General features: G+C 37.9%; 4 protein-coding genes across 4 annotated transcripts; 1 reads left to right on the forward strand and 3 right to left on the reverse strand.

The window, feature by feature from the left end:
* Nucleotides 1–1,301: 1,301 nt before the first annotated feature.
* On the reverse strand, nt 1,302–4,476 carry LOC101293259. The gene is made up of 4 exons (XM_004291510.1): nt 4,296–4,476; nt 2,619–2,814; nt 1,810–2,529; nt 1,302–1,578 (listed from the first exon to the last, which is right to left on the reverse strand). The coding sequence occupies exons 1-4, from the start codon at nt 4,454–4,456 to the stop codon at nt 1,387–1,389; spliced, it is 1,269 nt and encodes a 422-aa protein (XP_004291558.1). The 5' UTR covers nt 4,457–4,476; the 3' UTR covers nt 1,302–1,386.
* A 230-nt stretch (nt 4,477–4,706) lies between these two features.
* On the forward strand, nt 4,707–7,823 carry LOC101293551. The gene is made up of 6 exons (XM_004291511.1): nt 4,707–5,068; nt 5,548–5,890; nt 6,785–6,869; nt 7,026–7,112; nt 7,231–7,473; nt 7,568–7,823. Exons 1-6 carry the CDS (start codon nt 4,908–4,910, stop codon nt 7,642–7,644), a joined length of 996 nt encoding a protein of 331 aa, XP_004291559.1. The 5' UTR covers nt 4,707–4,907; the 3' UTR covers nt 7,645–7,823.
* Nucleotides 7,824–8,161: 338 nt separating this feature from the next.
* LOC101293844 (zinc transporter 11-like) lies at nt 8,162–9,673 on the reverse strand. Its single transcript, XM_004291512.1, has 3 exons — nt 9,199–9,673; nt 9,080–9,099; nt 8,162–8,665 (listed from the first exon to the last, which is right to left on the reverse strand). Exons 1-3 carry the CDS (start codon nt 9,647–9,649, stop codon nt 8,162–8,164), a joined length of 975 nt encoding a protein of 324 aa, XP_004291560.1. The 5' UTR covers nt 9,650–9,673.
* Nucleotides 9,674–13,592: 3,919 nt separating this feature from the next.
* Nucleotides 13,593–15,481, reverse strand: LOC101294137 (zinc transporter 11-like). The gene is made up of 3 exons (XM_004291513.1): nt 14,995–15,481; nt 14,513–14,556; nt 13,593–14,389 (listed from the first exon to the last, which is right to left on the reverse strand). Exons 1-3 carry the CDS (start codon nt 15,446–15,448, stop codon nt 13,874–13,876), a joined length of 1,014 nt encoding a protein of 337 aa, XP_004291561.1. The 5' UTR covers nt 15,449–15,481; the 3' UTR covers nt 13,593–13,873.
* Between the last annotated feature and the right edge of the window lie 1,062 nt (nt 15,482–16,543).

Genomic DNA, 16,543 nt, shown 5'->3' on the forward strand with positions numbered 1-16,543 from the left:
GAACAAGAGTAATTTGAGAAAAATCAAGATTTTACACCTCAAAACTATTTTTACGCTTTTGTTGTTTTTTTTTTTTTTCTTAAATGTCTTCTTACATTAATTGTCTTGAATTTCTCTTTTTGAGACTCGCCGCACTGTGATGTGACTAAACTGAGAAGGTGTAATTTGGGGCGTTACATTATCTCTCTCGAAGTTTTTCCTCTTCGCTCTAGCCCTTTTGTGCTATTTTTTATGGTTTTCATGATGTTGTCATGACAAGTTTCGCGGCTCGTTTTGCTTTGACTAAAGAAGGCGCTGCCCCAAATCTTGGCAAGATTGGCAATGGTCCAGTCCGTCTATCAACCTAGACGTTATTGTTGGGCGGACCCCTCAAACATCGACTAATTGATTTTGCAGTGTTCATCAATCACTTTGCCACACTTGGGTGGTTTCCCAATCTTTTTGGGTGCAACATAGAGAGCCGCAAACCTGTTTCTGTAATGGTTTTACTCCCTTGAAGATCGAAATATGAGTGGCAGACCTCTAAGTTGCAAGAACAAGGTTGCCAAACCATCAAAGAAGCCAAGTGCACCTCTAGTGCGCATCACCTTCCCTACGGCTGGTAGGAATTAGGTTAGCCCTAACTACAAGGGTGAAGGGATAACTTAATCTCTGTGCTCTTATCTAGACTTATGATCGATGACTTTTAGTTGAAAATGTTCAACTAACGTTCTTACTTAGTTGTATACCAATTGAGATCCTTAGCCCCCTTAGGTGACTAATATTACCTCTCAAATGGATTAGATAAGAGTTGGATTTCATTTGTCGTATGTTTTTATCCGAGCTCATTTATAATGAGGGTCATTTATCATATTGTTTTGACGGTATATTGTATGACTTTGGTATCTTGACCTCGTATGATATACGTGCCTTGCTTTTTGGTCATGAATAAGTTAATGAGATTATGTATTCTCTTAAAAACAGAATTGGATAACTCATCCTTGATTCTAGACCCGAGGTTAGTATTGTTTCATTTGTTTGCTCCCAGAATGAAGAAACACCCCGTTCAAAATAATAGACTAATTCACCGTACCACTACAGTTTAAACTGCCAATGTATGCATCATATATGATTCACCTTGTTCCCTCTACCTCGTTGGCTTTTAGGTATGTTCTATTTATTTATTTACCTTTTGAGAACATCTGCAGCTTAGTTAAGATGTAAAACATAAATTTCACATGAAATCTAGACCAACATCAGAATTGATGCAAAGAGACTTACCATTAATAGAAGTAAGACAGCAAATAACAAACTAAATGACACTGCCAAAACATAATGGTAATCTATTTCAAAACAACCAAGAAGTTGAAGGAATGGAGGCAAAGTCATTTATAGTTGTTGTGTCTCTCAAGTCCCCAGATTTGGTGGTTGGGTTGCTATTGGTGGACCATGCGAGTATCTCCACTGTCCACATGCTGAGCAAATCTCCAACTTCACACTGTTTTCCAAAGTGCAGAATTTACATGACCAGATTTTGTATTTTGTACCAACATCTTTTGGTCTGTGGGCGCTACACAGCTCGCATACTGGAGCTAATGGCTGCAGTATTCCATCATCATGTGCAAACCAATTGAATTAGTACAAGTTTGTAACATTAAAAGCATACAGTAGAGATTGTGCACATTTAAGGAATAAGAGTTTCTGAAATTTCATGCACTACATATTGTGTATATCCAAAAGGAAGTAAAGCCCTTGCAAATGAAGTTCATATAAATATAGAGGTCCATTATAGTATCAATATGAGGAGTCAGCTGAAGTAGATCCACTTACCTGATTTAACAAAGTGCATGTTCCACACTGCCACGTAGCAGATTCTTCAGGATTATGTGTTCCATCGTTGTTAGATCCAGACCCAGAGGTTGAAATACCCAACAAATCCACAAAACTAGATTCTGGATGATGATTGGATAGAGGGAATGAACTGGTTTCTGATTCACGACTTTTTTTCTGAGATCTCGTGTCAGAGTTCATCATCGACCCAGACATTGAGTCGTCATAGGATAGATCTACAAACTCGGAACCTAAATGGACTTTGGATGATTGAAAAGAAGAGTTATTAGGTATGCGACTCCTTTTTTGTGGTAATGTATCTGAGGATTGTGCTTTTGCACCATTGTGAAGCCTTGAACTTCCTGCACTTGAATCTATATTTTCATTGTCCTCCGATGTAACAGAGTTGCATTCACCATCCTCAGAGGCTCCAGCAAATGCTGAACCACACCAGATATCATCCTGCAATCTTCTCTCGGCAGCCATTGCCGCAGCTTGCACCGGACTAAGTGCAGCCATCATAGAGCTATCACCACCAAGACGCTTAGGTCCAGATGGCATCAAAGATCCCAAAACAGCTCTCTTTTCTGCAGCAGCAAGTGCTGTTTTGCGGAGAGAAGAAAGAGGGGGTTGACGTGTAACACTTCCCAAACGCCTCCCTGGAAGATCAAACCCCTCCGCAGTGCCAGTTACACCCTTAGCCATCAGCTCCTCACATTCCTGTTAAACAATGAAATTTTAATAACCCCAACACTCCAATGTAAATAATAAACGCTTAAGATAATGAAGACCAGTGAACTCAAAAGCACCTTCCTAAGTTCATCCCATAGCTTGTAGAATTTGGCATCGTGAGGACCGTAAACATTGTGGCAAAGCTCGTGTAGCATTGTATCAAGAACTTGATCAAAGGGATAGAAATCCAAATCCCTATTCGGCCTACGCAGCCTCAGCTTCACATGCACACCGCGGTTCACATTCAACCCAAGAAGCCTAGGATTGGTTGGACTGCAATATCATCAAATGATTTTCATCTCTTATAGCCAAAGCACTGAAGTGAACATTCCCAAAATATAAGACACTATTGGTGAAAAATTCATACAAAGTTACATTAACGGTCCATATCTTTATCTGGCAAATCAACAAACTGCAGTAATCTAAAAGGAATAATATTTCTGAAGATCGTAGATAACAAGAGCAGCAGAAATTAGCAACTCCACGGAGAAAGGCATTGCTAGCATAACTTTCTGATGGCTGATGAAATGGAGCACAGCTATAAATAACTACATACAGATTAAGCTATTAAAGAAACAACACCAAAATAAATTGGATCAAATTAAGACCAATGTGAGTAATTGACATAGTTGACTGTATTCCATCAATTCAATCATAATAAGAATACCATGAATCCAAGTCCAAGAAGAGAAGGATTGCTTGGACTGCAATATGAGCAAAAAATTGGACTTAGAAGCCAAAAAGAAAGAAGATTACCAGAAACAGAAGACATTAGTGATGACACATTCATATACCGTCATTCTAACCAAAATAAAATAAAAAAAATTGCCGTAATCTAGAAGAACTTGTTTGATGACAATACTGTTGCTGAAATTACTAAAATTCCTGCTGGTATGGATAGTAGATGGAGGGATAATATGGTCTTGGTTGGTACCTGCTAAACTGCTAATGGGAGGTTTTCAGTGTCATCTGCTAAAGTCAATGTTATTCAGTTCTCAAGATTTTCCCACCGTTATTCAAATTGTCTATCCCTTTTTGGCGTTTATATAACAGGGATTCATACGATTAGTGACAGAGTGCAACGCAAGCTCACCAGTGATGATTTTCGCTTGTTTGCAGGTAACATCAGGAACCTATTGCATCTACTAAGAGATTGTCCCAGAGCCTTGCTTATTTGGAAGCAAATATCATCTCCAACTCCTATCTTACATCCCTTACTCTTTACTGGGCTAGTTGGATGACTGCCAATGCTCACTGCACGTAGGGCAGTTATGGAAGCTCAGAGTTCTATCTTCGTATTGAGGCTTGAAGTGGAGTTCCATCTTCGTATTCACATGTTGGTACTCAGGGAAGTGGAGGAACAAAACTGTTTTCCGTGATAGTTCCGGTTTCTCTTTCAGCCTTTTAAGTAATCATTGATAATGCTAACTGCTTGGCATGGTGAGGGATCCTTTAACTACATTGGCATTGGGGAAATGGTTGAAGCTGAAGCCCGGGTTCTTCTATTGGGTTAAAAATGGCTGCAGAATTGTGGGTGTTGAATGTGATTTTGAGATTATGGGGTCAATAAGCCCTTGAAGTCAATTATGGGTTCTTGCCTACATCGCATTAACCCGGAAATAAAGCAACTAACAAGCAAAACCCAACAGAAACTGAAGACCAATGTGAGCAACTGACATAGTTAAATCATTGCAATCATTTCAATCAGGTGGCATTCAATTGAGAAAGAGGAAAGAGAAGAGAGAGGGAAATACCACATCTCGGAGAGAAGCTTGACGCGCCATTTGTGATTGCGCATAATGGGTTGGACCTGTTTGGCGATTCTGTCGAGCATCTTGGTTGCTTCATCTTGTCGATCCTTTCTTTTGAGGGCTCTTATTTCCCAAACCTTGTTCAGGTCCCCCACCGTGTTCATTCTTCCCTTTTCTTCAAACCCCCTCTCGCCTCTGCTAATCCAATCCCTGATTCCCCCAGGTTTTTTTGGGTAGATTTCGTTTGGGAATTTGAATTTTTTTTGGTGAATTAGGGAAAGACAGATTCTGTCGAGTTCGAGGTTGGCGGGCTTTGGGATGTTCCGCACGTGTGGGGGGCTTCATGTTCTGGTCGTACGTGGTTAGGTTGGATACCTTTATAAACCTGTACTTGAAGAAAAAGTCAATAAATAGAGAAACCCCAAGCAAAAGTAAATCTGTAAAAAAACTAAAGAGCTTCGAGACATCGTTACTACACTGATTGGCTTCTTCTTCTTCTTCCAAAAATCCAATCTTTTCTTTTGGGTTCCACCAAAATCCCATCTTTTCGATTTCTCAAATATCAAAAGCGTAGAGGGTTTTGTGGGTTTGGATTAGCTTTGAGGTTTAGTACCAATGGCGGGAATAGCTATAGTTTTGGATCTGCTGAGGAAAAACCCAAGCGTTACCTCCCAAAGTCTCCACGCTTCTGGGTTCTTCTCCGCTAAAGCAGCCGCTTCCGCCGCCGCCGCCTCCGTCGCCGCTGGTGCTCCTTACGTCTACAATTCCTTGTTCGGGTAAACTCGTTTGCTTTCCAACTATCTATGTTGAGATTAGCAACTGGATGTGACTTTTTCGATTTTGCTCATTACAGAAAGGTTGTGAACTTTTTGGAATCCAGGATTGTTTTAGTTCGACTGTGTTTGATTTGTTTGTGGATTATTGGATTTTATTAGGTTGAAGATGAAGCAGTAGATTATGTAGGATTATTGTTCTGATGTAGAGAGTATTATAACTTCAAGTTTCTTTTGGATTATACATTCTACAAAAAATTTATTTTGGATTATTGTGTTTCATGTCCATACTGTTTAGCTTGTGTTTATTCTTTGTTGAACTCATTATATAAACTTTGAAGAACAGCATATCTATAATAAGGTTCTAATTTGTATCTTCTGTGGCATGAAATTACGGAACTTTGTCTATTAATTTTTTGAAGTCTGAAGATTAGTGTTGGCTGATGTTTGGCCCTCACTAACCTTTTAGTACTGTGAAACAGTAATTTTAGGGTACCAGTGGCGTATTGCGATGCTGGAGCAACGTTGTCGGACGATTACATCTCTAATTTACGGAGTGCGTCCTTAAAAATATTTCAGAATGATGCTGTGAGTTACGGTGCCAAGGAATATCCAGTCGAGCTAAAGCCTCTATTCTCAGCTTTCGAATTGAAGAATTTTACTCTGACAACTTTTAGGTCGTTTTTAATAAACTTCTTACCTCTTGCGGAGCCTCGTGCAAACTTGGAATCAGACGATGAGGACTTCCTGGAGGACACTGAAGAACAACAACGTGTAGATTACGTTGTTCCACTAAAAAAATCACTAAAGCAAATTGCACGTGACGTAAGTGGTTTTTCCTGCTGTCATTATTGTCTGTTTATTGGAGTTGTCAACTACATTTCATCATACATGATGTCTTTCATTTAATTTAATTAGTTCCATGGCATCTCTGAATAGTGTCTTTTGGTTGAAAATTGTTTTATCTCCATTTAAACTTGGTTGCTCTCAACTTTGACTTGAAGTTATCTCTGCCGATGACTAAAAAAATAATTCACATATCTTAGGAATCTTGAATAGTCAGTGTGATCATATGCACTGCTTGTCTTAAGTCTGAACTTTGGATGATAAGTAACCACAGAAAATTCCTTAAATCTTGGGTTTCAGCATTTTTTCTCTTATTTGTGAATGTTTACAGATCTGCTGGTTTGATGAGATGAACACCAAATAAGCCATATTTATTGTTGAACCAATGTGATCACCAAGCAATTATTTTGTTTTGTTTTTTGTTTTTTAGAAAAGTGATGAGCTTGTCGACTTATCATCCAGATGATTTACCACTCTATATTGTCCATTGATGTTTTCCCTTCTGTTTATAGCTTTTGGCAGATAATAATTACTGCCTGTTACAAAAAATAATAATAATAATAAAAAAATAAAAAAAATTATCTGGAGATTCAGCTTCCCAAATGAACCTTAATGATAAGCAAATAGTTGGAACAGCTCCAATTGGCCTGAAATTTGGCATGCGAAAGTCAATTAGCTGCCAAAGCTTCAGTTAGCATCTTAACCACCATTTATTGCTTCAATTTTGCCAAAGCTGGGATCAATAGTTTTTCTGTGATGGAGAGCACACATTGATAGGATTCTTAGTTGGATGTGTTGCCTATCAAGTATATAAGTCAGCTGGTAGCTAATGGTGACCAAGTTTCATAACTTATGTTTTGCATTTCACTGCAGGTAACTGTCACAACCACTAGACGGATACTAGAAAAAATTTCTGTTTATTATGTGTCACAGAGAATGGCATGGAAACTTCTGAAAGGTAATTTATTTCCAGAATCAATTCAAAGATAATTTCATATGAGAAGTATAAGTCAATACAACTCTTAAAGGATCATAGAGATAAAGTTAATTGTTATTAAAAGTTATAGATATAAATGGACTCTCAATATTTCTTTTTCCAAATATCTGACAACAGATCTCTCAAAGTCTGCCATGAGGAAAGCTGGAAGAAGAATGCCAACTTATGTTTTCTTCTTCAGTGTTAGCAAAACAACTATGAGAGGTTAAATTTCAATTCACGAATCCTGAGAAAATATTATATTAAAGATAATATGGGTTCATCATTGTTGGTGGCGGCTTGAGTTTCAGTCTCACTGTGATGTGCATGCATGTTTGAGCAGGACACTGTCTGGCCATTGCAGCATCTTGGATCATCTCAGTTGGCATTGATATCTACCGAACTTGTTATGGAATGATGAACTCTACTGAAGATATTGATGAAATTGGTACAGCACAAAGGCTTAAACTTCTTGGGAATAAGGTTGGGCGCACTACTCTCAAGTGTGGTGCGTCACTGATTTTTGCTTCGATTGGGGCAGGTATTGGTGCCACTCTTTTCCACCCTTCAACTGGCCAGTGGGTTGGTAAGTTCATTACCTTAGTGATCTATTATTGTTGCTTCTTTTGATATTTCTTACATGTGTATGACCCTGCTGCAATGTGCATGCTTTTTTGCAGGTTGTGTTTTGGGAGATGTGGCAGGACCTCTGATTGTCTCATATTCCCTTTACAGGTCTTTCGATCCAGAAATTTAGGCACTGGAATAGTTTATCTGAGATATACTCTTTGCATTTGCTTCAATTTTGACTGCTGTACAATAGGAAATTTCTGAGTTGTGATAAGTGTTCGTGATTAATCGGAGTTTACATTTTCTGGAATCATGTTATTGCTTAATAGCTTAAGTTTACAATGAAATTTTGAACAATTTTCTTTGGTTCGAAGTATCATGTTAGTGTCATAGGCGAGGAATGCACTTCTGGATTGTAGTGCATTGATTATGCTGTGGTTTTTTCTTTGGATTTCATTGCACTTGGTTTATATGAATTCCAGGGTTTCAGCTTTCCTTAAAAACTTGGCATTAATCAAATGATGCTTGCAACGAAATTCAAAAATTTAAGGTCTGGATTTATCCTTATAGTTTGCATTTTTGTTGACATTCATATTGTCAAGGATTCTTTCACTTGATAATGATAAGGCCATTTTCTATTAGATTTATATACCATTGCGGAATATTACAATAAACAACCCAGAGAAACTCGGTTGTCGTTGAGCTTAGTCCCAGATCATGGCAACAGAGATAACCCCTATACCAAAAACAACAGCCAAAAACTTGTACTGGGGTTTATCAACAGAGATCGCATTTTGAGCTGTGTAACCTTTTGCAAGCAAATGGTTTACTGACACAAAGATGAACACCCCACAAGCCAAACCTATAGAAATAGCAAACATCCAATCTGCTGTGGCACCTTGAGTTGTGGCATCTATTATGATCCCAACTCCAACACCAACTGGACTGGAAACGGCAAATACAAAAGCATATGCCATACATGATATGAAGGGACGACTGGGAATCATGCGAAGGAGAGCAATGCTCATGGCAATAGCTGCAATGATTTTGTGCAGACACACTGTCCACAAGGCCTTCCAAGCATCCGGTTTTGTCTTGGCTATCCCAATTGCAATGCCCTCAAAGAAAGAGTGGAAGCACAAGGCTACGACCAACAGAATTGTGTCCCCGAATGAACCAACTGCTGCAATGTGGTGAGTATCATGGCCCTGCAGTGATAGCATATAGTCATATATACAAAGCAAAATGTTCAAGTCAATATGTAGTTTCAAATCGAGGTGGCTCTATTCCTAGAGGATATATATGCTACTGTGTTACAAGCTGGGGCTCTTGGATTGCGTTATGTTTTATTTTGTGCTATGGGGCTTAGTCTAGAAGCTTGCAGGTAGAAGGCAACTGATCGTACAGTTGCTTATATGTGAATAACCAGTATTTCCTTGGTGAATCAGTAACCAAGGAGCCATTTCTCTCATCACCAATTTTTTCACATTATTTTGTGAGGCTAATATGACAGTTGATCAATTAGCTTCTATAGGCTAGAACTACCCTCATCAAAATTGTTTACATGTTCCCTAGAGGATCTTCCTTGTAAATAAAAATAGAGTCTAAGAATCCATTCTCACCTTGTGAGCCTCTTCCTTCCCTGTAAAAAAATTAAATTTGTGAAATCAGTACTATACTAATTGCACAATTAAAGACTTAAATTCGTGATTCAAGTTTGAAACTTTGAATAACCACCAACCTTGAACTTCTGGATCACTAGTACTGCTTTTCTGCTTACCATACACATAAGAAACAACACAATCAGCAAGCATAGTGATCAAGAACCCCACACATGCCAGCATATAGGCGAAAGGGTACTCCTTTTCAGTCAAGCCCTGAAAGGACTCGTCTGAATCTTTCAGGAAATGCATGAGAGCTGTTCCCAGAAACACACCACCAGCAAACTGCGTGCCGAGAACCAAGAACGCCTCGTTCCACCTTAAGAAGTAAGGTGACATTCCAGCTGCAAAAGTCCCAACAAATACCAACAGCAAGCACCATATCTTGACCAGGACTAGAGACTTAGACCGAAGGTTGGGAGCACCGTTGCCTTTTTCGGTTTCATTGTCATTGTTGTTGCTGTAGGCCAAGGAAGAGAAAGCGAGGCAGAGGAATAGAGAGAGGAAGAGAAGATTCTTACAGCAAGCCATTTTCCACTGGACTGCATGGAAGGTCTGGGGAGATTTCAGTGTGTTATTGTAGTATTATATATACACTGGCGATTTTGGGCTCTACATTAATTGGAGAAAGGAAAAAAAAAAACAATTGTGGCTTTTAGCTGATCTCATTATTAAAAGAATGGATGCAGTTGTCACCAGGAAATAATATTTCAGAAGTGAAAGCTACCTTGGTATCAACTTAATGTAACAGTAATTTATCAGAGTCAGATTACAATGACATAATCACATACATGACTTACATGTCCGAATGAAACAGTGGTCAGATTCTGATTACAATCACATACGTGTCCGAATAAAGATTCCTATCTGGGGTCCGGGGAGAGTTTACTGGAGTTGGATTCAAGTATAGAACAATTGTTTGAATCTTATTGTCCTTGATAATGAATCTTTTTAGTTCTTTTTACCAAGACAATGAAATGTTCAGCCATTGCTAAATGAGCAGTGCATGATAAGGCCTTGAGTTGGTACTTGGTAGAGAGCATTTGTCCCAAAAAAGTCAACTCTCCCTCTCTCAGCCAAAGCCATAGGCCTGCAGCCCTGCACATATTGTACATTGTGACACTACTATCACGTAAGGCAACACATAACAAGATATAGTCATATAGTTTACAGGAGTTGGATGCAAGTAACTTAACAGACTCTTCCTAACAGTGCCTGAACTTGAGCCAACACTTTTGTACCTCACATTTAACAAAACAGCAAGATTATAGCCTCGACTATATACAATTTAGTACATTGCTAAAAACCTTCCATCAAGTATTTGAGGATGTTGAGTCACTGATGTTTGTGCTCCAGTTAGAACAACAGCCTGATTGATAATGCCATAGAACACCTGTCAAAGCTTTAATGTGCATCTATGCCTTTTTATTGGTTTTTAAATTTTTAGCAAACCCATGGGATCCCTAGTTTTCATTTTTGTCAAATAATTCTCAGAGTACCACCACACAAATTGATAGGAAATTTCATAAATTATCACTCACATACATTACATAGGGTAAAATACTAGATAGTCCTTGTGGTTTAAAATCGACATCTGTTCAGTCATTGTGGTTTTATTTTAATCTGAATGGTCCTTAAAGTCATGATTTTTCATCCAAATGGTCTTTTCGTCAATTTTCTCAGTTAAATTGCTGACGTGGCCGTTAAAAATTATAATGTCTTTAACAACCACGTCATTATTCTAACAGAAAAATTGACGGAAATACCATTTGGATGAAAAATCGTGACTTTAAGGACCATTCAGATTAAAATAAAACCACAAAGACTGAACAAATGTTGACTTCAAAGTTCAAACCACAAGGATTAAACAAATTTCAATTCAAATACATACCAACTTTGCATTTCTCAGACTTGAAACTTACTCTTGTGTTCTTCATATACACCAACTTCGGCATGCATCTTCTATTATTTCTTCTTTAGATGTGTTGTCTACCATCGATGTAGGTAACTACTAGAACATGCATTAACACGTTGTAGAATTTTTCAAATTTTTTTTAAAATTTTCATATTTCTTTTTCTAAATTTTTATCGATCGGTTTTCTCATACATTTATTTTGTATTGATACTTTTTTTTATTATTGAAACTTTCATGTCATCGATTTGAAAGTGATCATATAAGTAAACATTTTCAACTTTATACAATAATATTTGAAACAGTGCCACATATAAGTAATGTAAAATTTAATTATGCAAAGTCAGAGGAAGCGGTATTGTTGAACATTTATCTTGTCTGTTCTTGAAGAACCTTGAACAAACAATTTTAGAAAAATAGTGGACATGTCAGAGGAGATTAATTTAGGACAAGAAGTCGCTGATGATTGAAACGAACCTAGTGCTCATCTAGAGCTGACCAAAGCTTATTCTTTTATAGAATTTCTATCAGAAAGGAGAACATTAAAATTGAACTATTCTTTTATGTTACTGGTGTGTTGCAGTTCCTGTAATTCAAACTAGACTTTTTTTTTTTGAAAATAATTCAAGCTAGAGTTTGAGTAAGCTGTTTTGAATAGAGAATTTTGTTTTTATGCTTTGGCCTCCGTTGTGTGCTTCATTTCGGTCTCTATCTTACAATATTTTGTCCATACTTGAGTGTGATCAATGTTCTAAAAAACGCCGCCCAGGACCGTCTAGACGGTGCGTCAGCTCACCGTTCCGATTTCCCACTAATCATCAAACTTGGGAGCCAGTGTGAAAAACGGTCGCCTAAGCGGGTTGGACAGCACCTAGGCGGTGTAGCTGGGCGGACCGACTAGTCTTTTATTTTTATTTTTATTTTTAATTTAAACACATCAAAGCCTACCTATACTCAAAACGCAAAGACGACCTCAACAACAGTCTTCTAAACGCAAAAAGACTTGCATAGTAGTCGTAAGAATCTAATTTGTTTATTAATTTCAAATTGTTTTTTATTTTATTTCTAAGAACATAGTAGTTGACCATTTTATTTATTTTTTAAGTATATTTGCTATTTTGGAACATTATAATGCATTCTATAAATTTATTTTTATATTTTATTTGCTATTAAAAAATAAAAAAATATGAAAAATACAAAACCGTCTAGGCGGCTTAATCCTCTAGGCGCTAGGCATCGCCGGCTGTCTCCCCGACTAGCGCCTAGCGTATTTTAGAACATTGAGTGTGATTAGGTTATAGAATATGAACTACTAGGTAGCTTACCTGCGCTTTGCTGTGAGAGAGAGAGAGAGAGAGAGTTTGTTGGATCATGGAGAGTGGGAGAGAGAGAGGGTGTAATTAATGCGAAGGGTATAGTTGATATTTCACGTTAAAACATTAGAATGGGCTACTCAATACTTTTTTTTATTGGAATGAGCTTTTAAATCTCTGTTTTTGACTAGATAGCATTTTTTTTTAATTTATAGAGATTTAACTGTATTCTTATTTTATTTCTGTAATCTACAGAAAATTCAGGAGCTTTTCTGAGGCATTTTGATGGGAGACGTTACCTGAACAATGCCAACTAGAATCCGCAATCAAACTTTGGCTTGTTGATATTGAAATGGTTAATCACATGTATCTCTAGCCTATATTATGTACACAATGTAATCAGTTTTTATCAAGGAAATATATTTCTACAACATGTTCTATTTCCACAATGGTTGGAAGGAATTTGTGCTTGAAAATGATTTAATGGGGTGCAAGTTTCTATTTCCACATATATGAGAAAAATAAAAAATGCCTGCAAGGAGGAGTTTGCAGAGGCCGCCAGGAACTGTGTTAGTAGCTTCAGATGGAAGAGGCTGATTGTGATGACACATCTGTTGAAATCTAGGATGACTTTGCACCCTGCTCAAGAAGAGTAGGAAAGAAATCTTCATTACCAAGTCGTCAGCCTCACAGGAAAGACGGTAAAAGTTGGAGTCGGAAAGCACTAAATGAAACAATGTATAAGAAACCAGGAAGTACAAGTCAGGAATATGAAGCTTGTTTTCACTCAAAGTGATGGATATCAAGGAAAAAGTGATATCTTGAAATTCTGGACAAGTTTGCACAATGATCAAAAGCAAAAATAATGAGGAAATCATCTGAGCTTCACGCTTCTGAAGCTAAATCACACAGCAGCATAACAGGTGCTAGTGGCTCATCTAGCAATGAAAAAAACACAGGAATGAAACAAAAGGGAACTGGAGACCTTATAGCTCGTCATAAAGCTAGTGACTTTATATCCAAATCTGTTGCCATGTCTCATTCATATGTTCATGGATCTTGTGTGGTAAGATTACTAGAGAGAATTGTGCATTAGTTGTTATTAAATCTATACAAACTTCAGGAAGACATGTCCCTTCCCAAAATGAGCAGTGCAGCTAAACTTGCAACTCCTTTCTTTCTGACATACATAACCTGTCATATACTGTCAAAGTGACCCGAACATATGAATTCTCAATCTGTCAAAATATAACATGATGTTCACCCAGTTGATTGTCAAGCCAAACAAACCTCACAACTTAACAATGAAAAATTCAAATCAGGAGAAATGGTGTAAAAGTTTCACTATATTGGGAATGATAGCAATCTTGTAGCCTGAACTAATAACTTTACGAAATTTATACAAACAAACCAGTTTACCTATGACCCTAGGCCCTACTACTTCCCAAAAAGCTGCATGCAATATACGCATCATTATGCATTCTTTCACAAAGAATCTAAAATGGTAAAGGCACAACCTTTGGCATGTCTTCAAGTGTCCCAGATCATCACAACAGCTATAACGCCAACACCTAACAACACTGCCAAAAACTTGTAATGGGATTTGTCCAGAGAAACTGGCTTATCAGGTGTGTAACCCTTGGCCAACAAATGGTTTACAGCTACATAGATAAACACTCCACATGCCAGACCCATTGAAATAGCAAATATCCAATCTGCCACAGCACCTTGGGTTGTTGCGTCTATTATGATTCCAATGGCCACACCAATAGGACTTGAAGAAGCAAATGCAAAAGCATAGGCAGCGCATGATAGGAAGGGACGGTTAGGCATCATACGAAGAAGAGCAATTCCCATTGCAATGGCTGCAAATACCTTGTGCAGAGAAATCGTCCATAAGGCTTTCCAAGCATCAGCTTTAGTCTCAGTAACTCCAATCGCAATGCCCTCAAAGACTGAGTGGAAACACAAGGCTACAATCAACAAGACACTATCCCCAAGTGAACTTACATTTGCGACAGATGCATTTACAAAGTGGTTATGACTCTGCCAAAGTATTCAAATCAATTTTATATTCAGTTTCAGGACAAATAATCATCAACACCACCAGGCAGATCTAAATCAGTACGTAAGTGAACAAGAACTATATAGATAATCTATATATCTCACCTGGAACTGTGATGCTGTTACGCCTTGTTCATGTTCAACACTCCCTGAAATGAAGAAAACAATAATTAATTTGATACTCTTAACAATCTTACATCATCTTAAGTAGCAGAAAACATTTTAGGCTTATCTGATCTGTTCAATTTTTTACTCCTTATTTTGACTCAAGACTTCAAGATTAGCTCATGTTATCATAACTAAGGAATATAGCCACTTCTACAGTATACCTTCAGCCAAGCTTTTCTGTTTTAATTTAGTTCTTGGCCATGTTAAACGACAAACCCGCTTATAATTTCTCAGCCACATAACCATACAAAGCCAATTTAGCACTAGAGTGAAAATTCATGTACATCTCACATATTCAATCTCCTCAATCCTTATCCATACTCTAAAGAAAGTTAACTCTTCTTTCAACAAAGTAAACATCCTTACCATGGAACAAACTCACACCAATATCAAAAATTCAAATCCGAAAAACGACTCACCTTGAGTCTCAAGATCAGAAACAGAGCCACCATCCCTCTTCTTGGAAAACACATAGGAAATGACACAATCAGCTAGCATTGTCATCAAGAACCCAGCACAAGCCAACATGAAGGCAAAAGGGTACACTTTCTCAGTCAAGTCCTTAAAAGTCTCATCAGCATCACTCAGAAAATGCATCAAAGCTGTCCCGAGAAACACGCCTCCAGCAAACTGGGTCCCAAGAACCAAGAAACCCTGATTCCATTCCAAGAAGTAAGGCGAAACTCCAGGGATGAATGTCCCGAAAAAGATAACTATCAAACACCAGATCTTTGTCAGAATCAGAGGCCTAGCTCGGAGGTTGTTGCTTTCTGCTGCAGTTGGCTCCTCGTCTTCGTCGCCGTGGCCGCTGTGGGCGGAGGCGGCGACGGCGAGGGAGAGGAGGATGAGGAGGAGGAGAAGTGAACGAGGCATTGTGGGTGGGAGGTTAATGTGGACATGGGAGAGAGTTGGGTTGGTTATAAACCAGTTGTTGTGTTTGTTTGGTAGTACAGAAGAGAGAGAAGTACGTACTGGAGGAAGAAGACGAGAATGGAAAGAAGGGTTGTACTGCAATGTAATGACGGAGACTTTCTTGGTGTGATTGAGACAGAGATACTTGTTGGATCGGTGGTTTGTGAAACAAGGAAGACTTGACTTGGAGGCTTTGGAGGAGGAGTTTGGAGCTGTCCACTTGGTAAACGCTCCTCGCTTGTGTGCGAAGAATGGTCATCACCAAGATTCTATTTAAATTATATTCTTTTTTCTTTTTTCTTTTTTGGAGGAGAAGAATATATTCTATTTGTTCTTTGAATCTGGTATAGGATCATTTTTGGGGAGATTCTATATTTGTACGCTCCTATACTACACGTCTGATACATCTGTTAGTGCATGTATGTTTGTGGGACTAAATGGTAGTGTGGTAAATAAAGGAGTGCAATTTAGTTAGTACCATGTTTTGGGTCACTAGGTATAAAAATAAATAGGCTCACGTAACACTTTGTTTTTATTCTGGCCCCTTTAGATGATGTTACGGTGGATACTTAAATTGGTCATCCTTAGACCTTGGATAACATCATCTTTCTAAACCATAAACCAAGCAAACTACTCTCTAATCTTGTATAACACCAAACATGAGTTAATATATTAGTACAACTTAGCAGCTCATATGAGTTCAAGACGGTCTTAAAAAATAAGGAGATGTAATGTAATTCTGAGTATCAAACGCGCCTTAAGTTATGTTCGCCAACTCAATTAGGTACTCATAACTCATTAATAAATCCTAAATGTGAAAGTTTTTAGTAAGTAGATATGATTATGTGTATGTTTGGGAAAAATTGTTCTATCAAACGAACACAATCAAGAACAGACGATTAAGAAAAGGGCCAAAAAATTAGCAATTTTGCTCTGCTAAGTTGTTCTGCATCGAACATTGTTTCAATGAGTCATTTTAAAGAATATCTCATATGTAGCATTTGGATTGTTGAAGAAATGATAGAATCCAGTCAATCGATACCAACGAGAAAAAAA

The sequence above is a fragment of the Fragaria vesca genome, linkage group LG2, assembly GCF_000184155.1.
Source record: "Fragaria vesca subsp. vesca linkage group LG2, FraVesHawaii_1.0, whole genome shotgun sequence".
Lineage (NCBI taxonomy): Eukaryota > Viridiplantae > Streptophyta > Magnoliopsida > Rosales > Rosaceae > Fragaria > Fragaria vesca.

Bases quoted from the DNA above. Each gene is read 5' to 3' on its own strand.
- LOC101293259 (XM_004291510.1), bottom strand. From the start codon at position 4,456: ATGAACACGGTGGGGGACCTGAACAAGGTTTGGGAAATAAGAGCCCTC. The intron at 2,815-4,295 runs GTATTTCCCTCT...ATGATATTGCAG, and splicing joins AAGCTTCTCTCCGAGATGTG to TCCAACCAATCCTAGGCTTC. The intron at 2,530-2,618 runs GTGCTTTTGAGT...ATTGTTTAACAG, and splicing joins TATGGGATGAACTTAGGAAG to GAATGTGAGGAGCTGATGGC.
- LOC101293551 (XM_004291511.1), top strand. From the start codon at position 4,908: ATGGCGGGAATAGCTATAGTTTTGGATCTGCTGAGGAAAAACCCAAGC. The intron at 5,891-6,784 runs GTAAGTGGTTTT...ATTTCACTGCAG, and splicing joins TAAAGCAAATTGCACGTGAC to GTAACTGTCACAACCACTAG. The intron at 6,870-7,025 runs GTAATTTATTTC...ATCTGACAACAG, and splicing joins GGCATGGAAACTTCTGAAAG to ATCTCTCAAAGTCTGCCATG.
- LOC101293844 (XM_004291512.1), bottom strand. From the start codon at position 9,649: ATGGCTTGCTGTAAGAATCTTCTCTTCCTCTCTCTATTCCTCTGCCTC. The intron at 9,100-9,198 runs GTTGGTGGTTAT...ATTTTTTTACAG, and splicing joins TAGTGATCCAGAAGTTCAAG to GGAAGGAAGAGGCTCACAAG. The intron at 8,666-9,079 runs GTGAGAATGGAT...CTATCACTGCAG, and splicing joins GGAAGGAAGAGGCTCACAAG to GGCCATGATACTCACCACAT.
- LOC101294137 (XM_004291513.1), bottom strand. From the start codon at position 15,448: ATGCCTCGTTCACTTCTCCTCCTCCTCATCCTCCTCTCCCTCGCCGTC. The intron at 14,557-14,994 runs GTGAGTCGTTTT...TCTTCATTTCAG, and splicing joins TTCTGATCTTGAGACTCAAG to GGAGTGTTGAACATGAACAA. The intron at 14,390-14,512 runs GTGAGATATATA...ATACTTTGGCAG, and splicing joins TAACAGCATCACAGTTCCAG to AGTCATAACCACTTTGTAAA.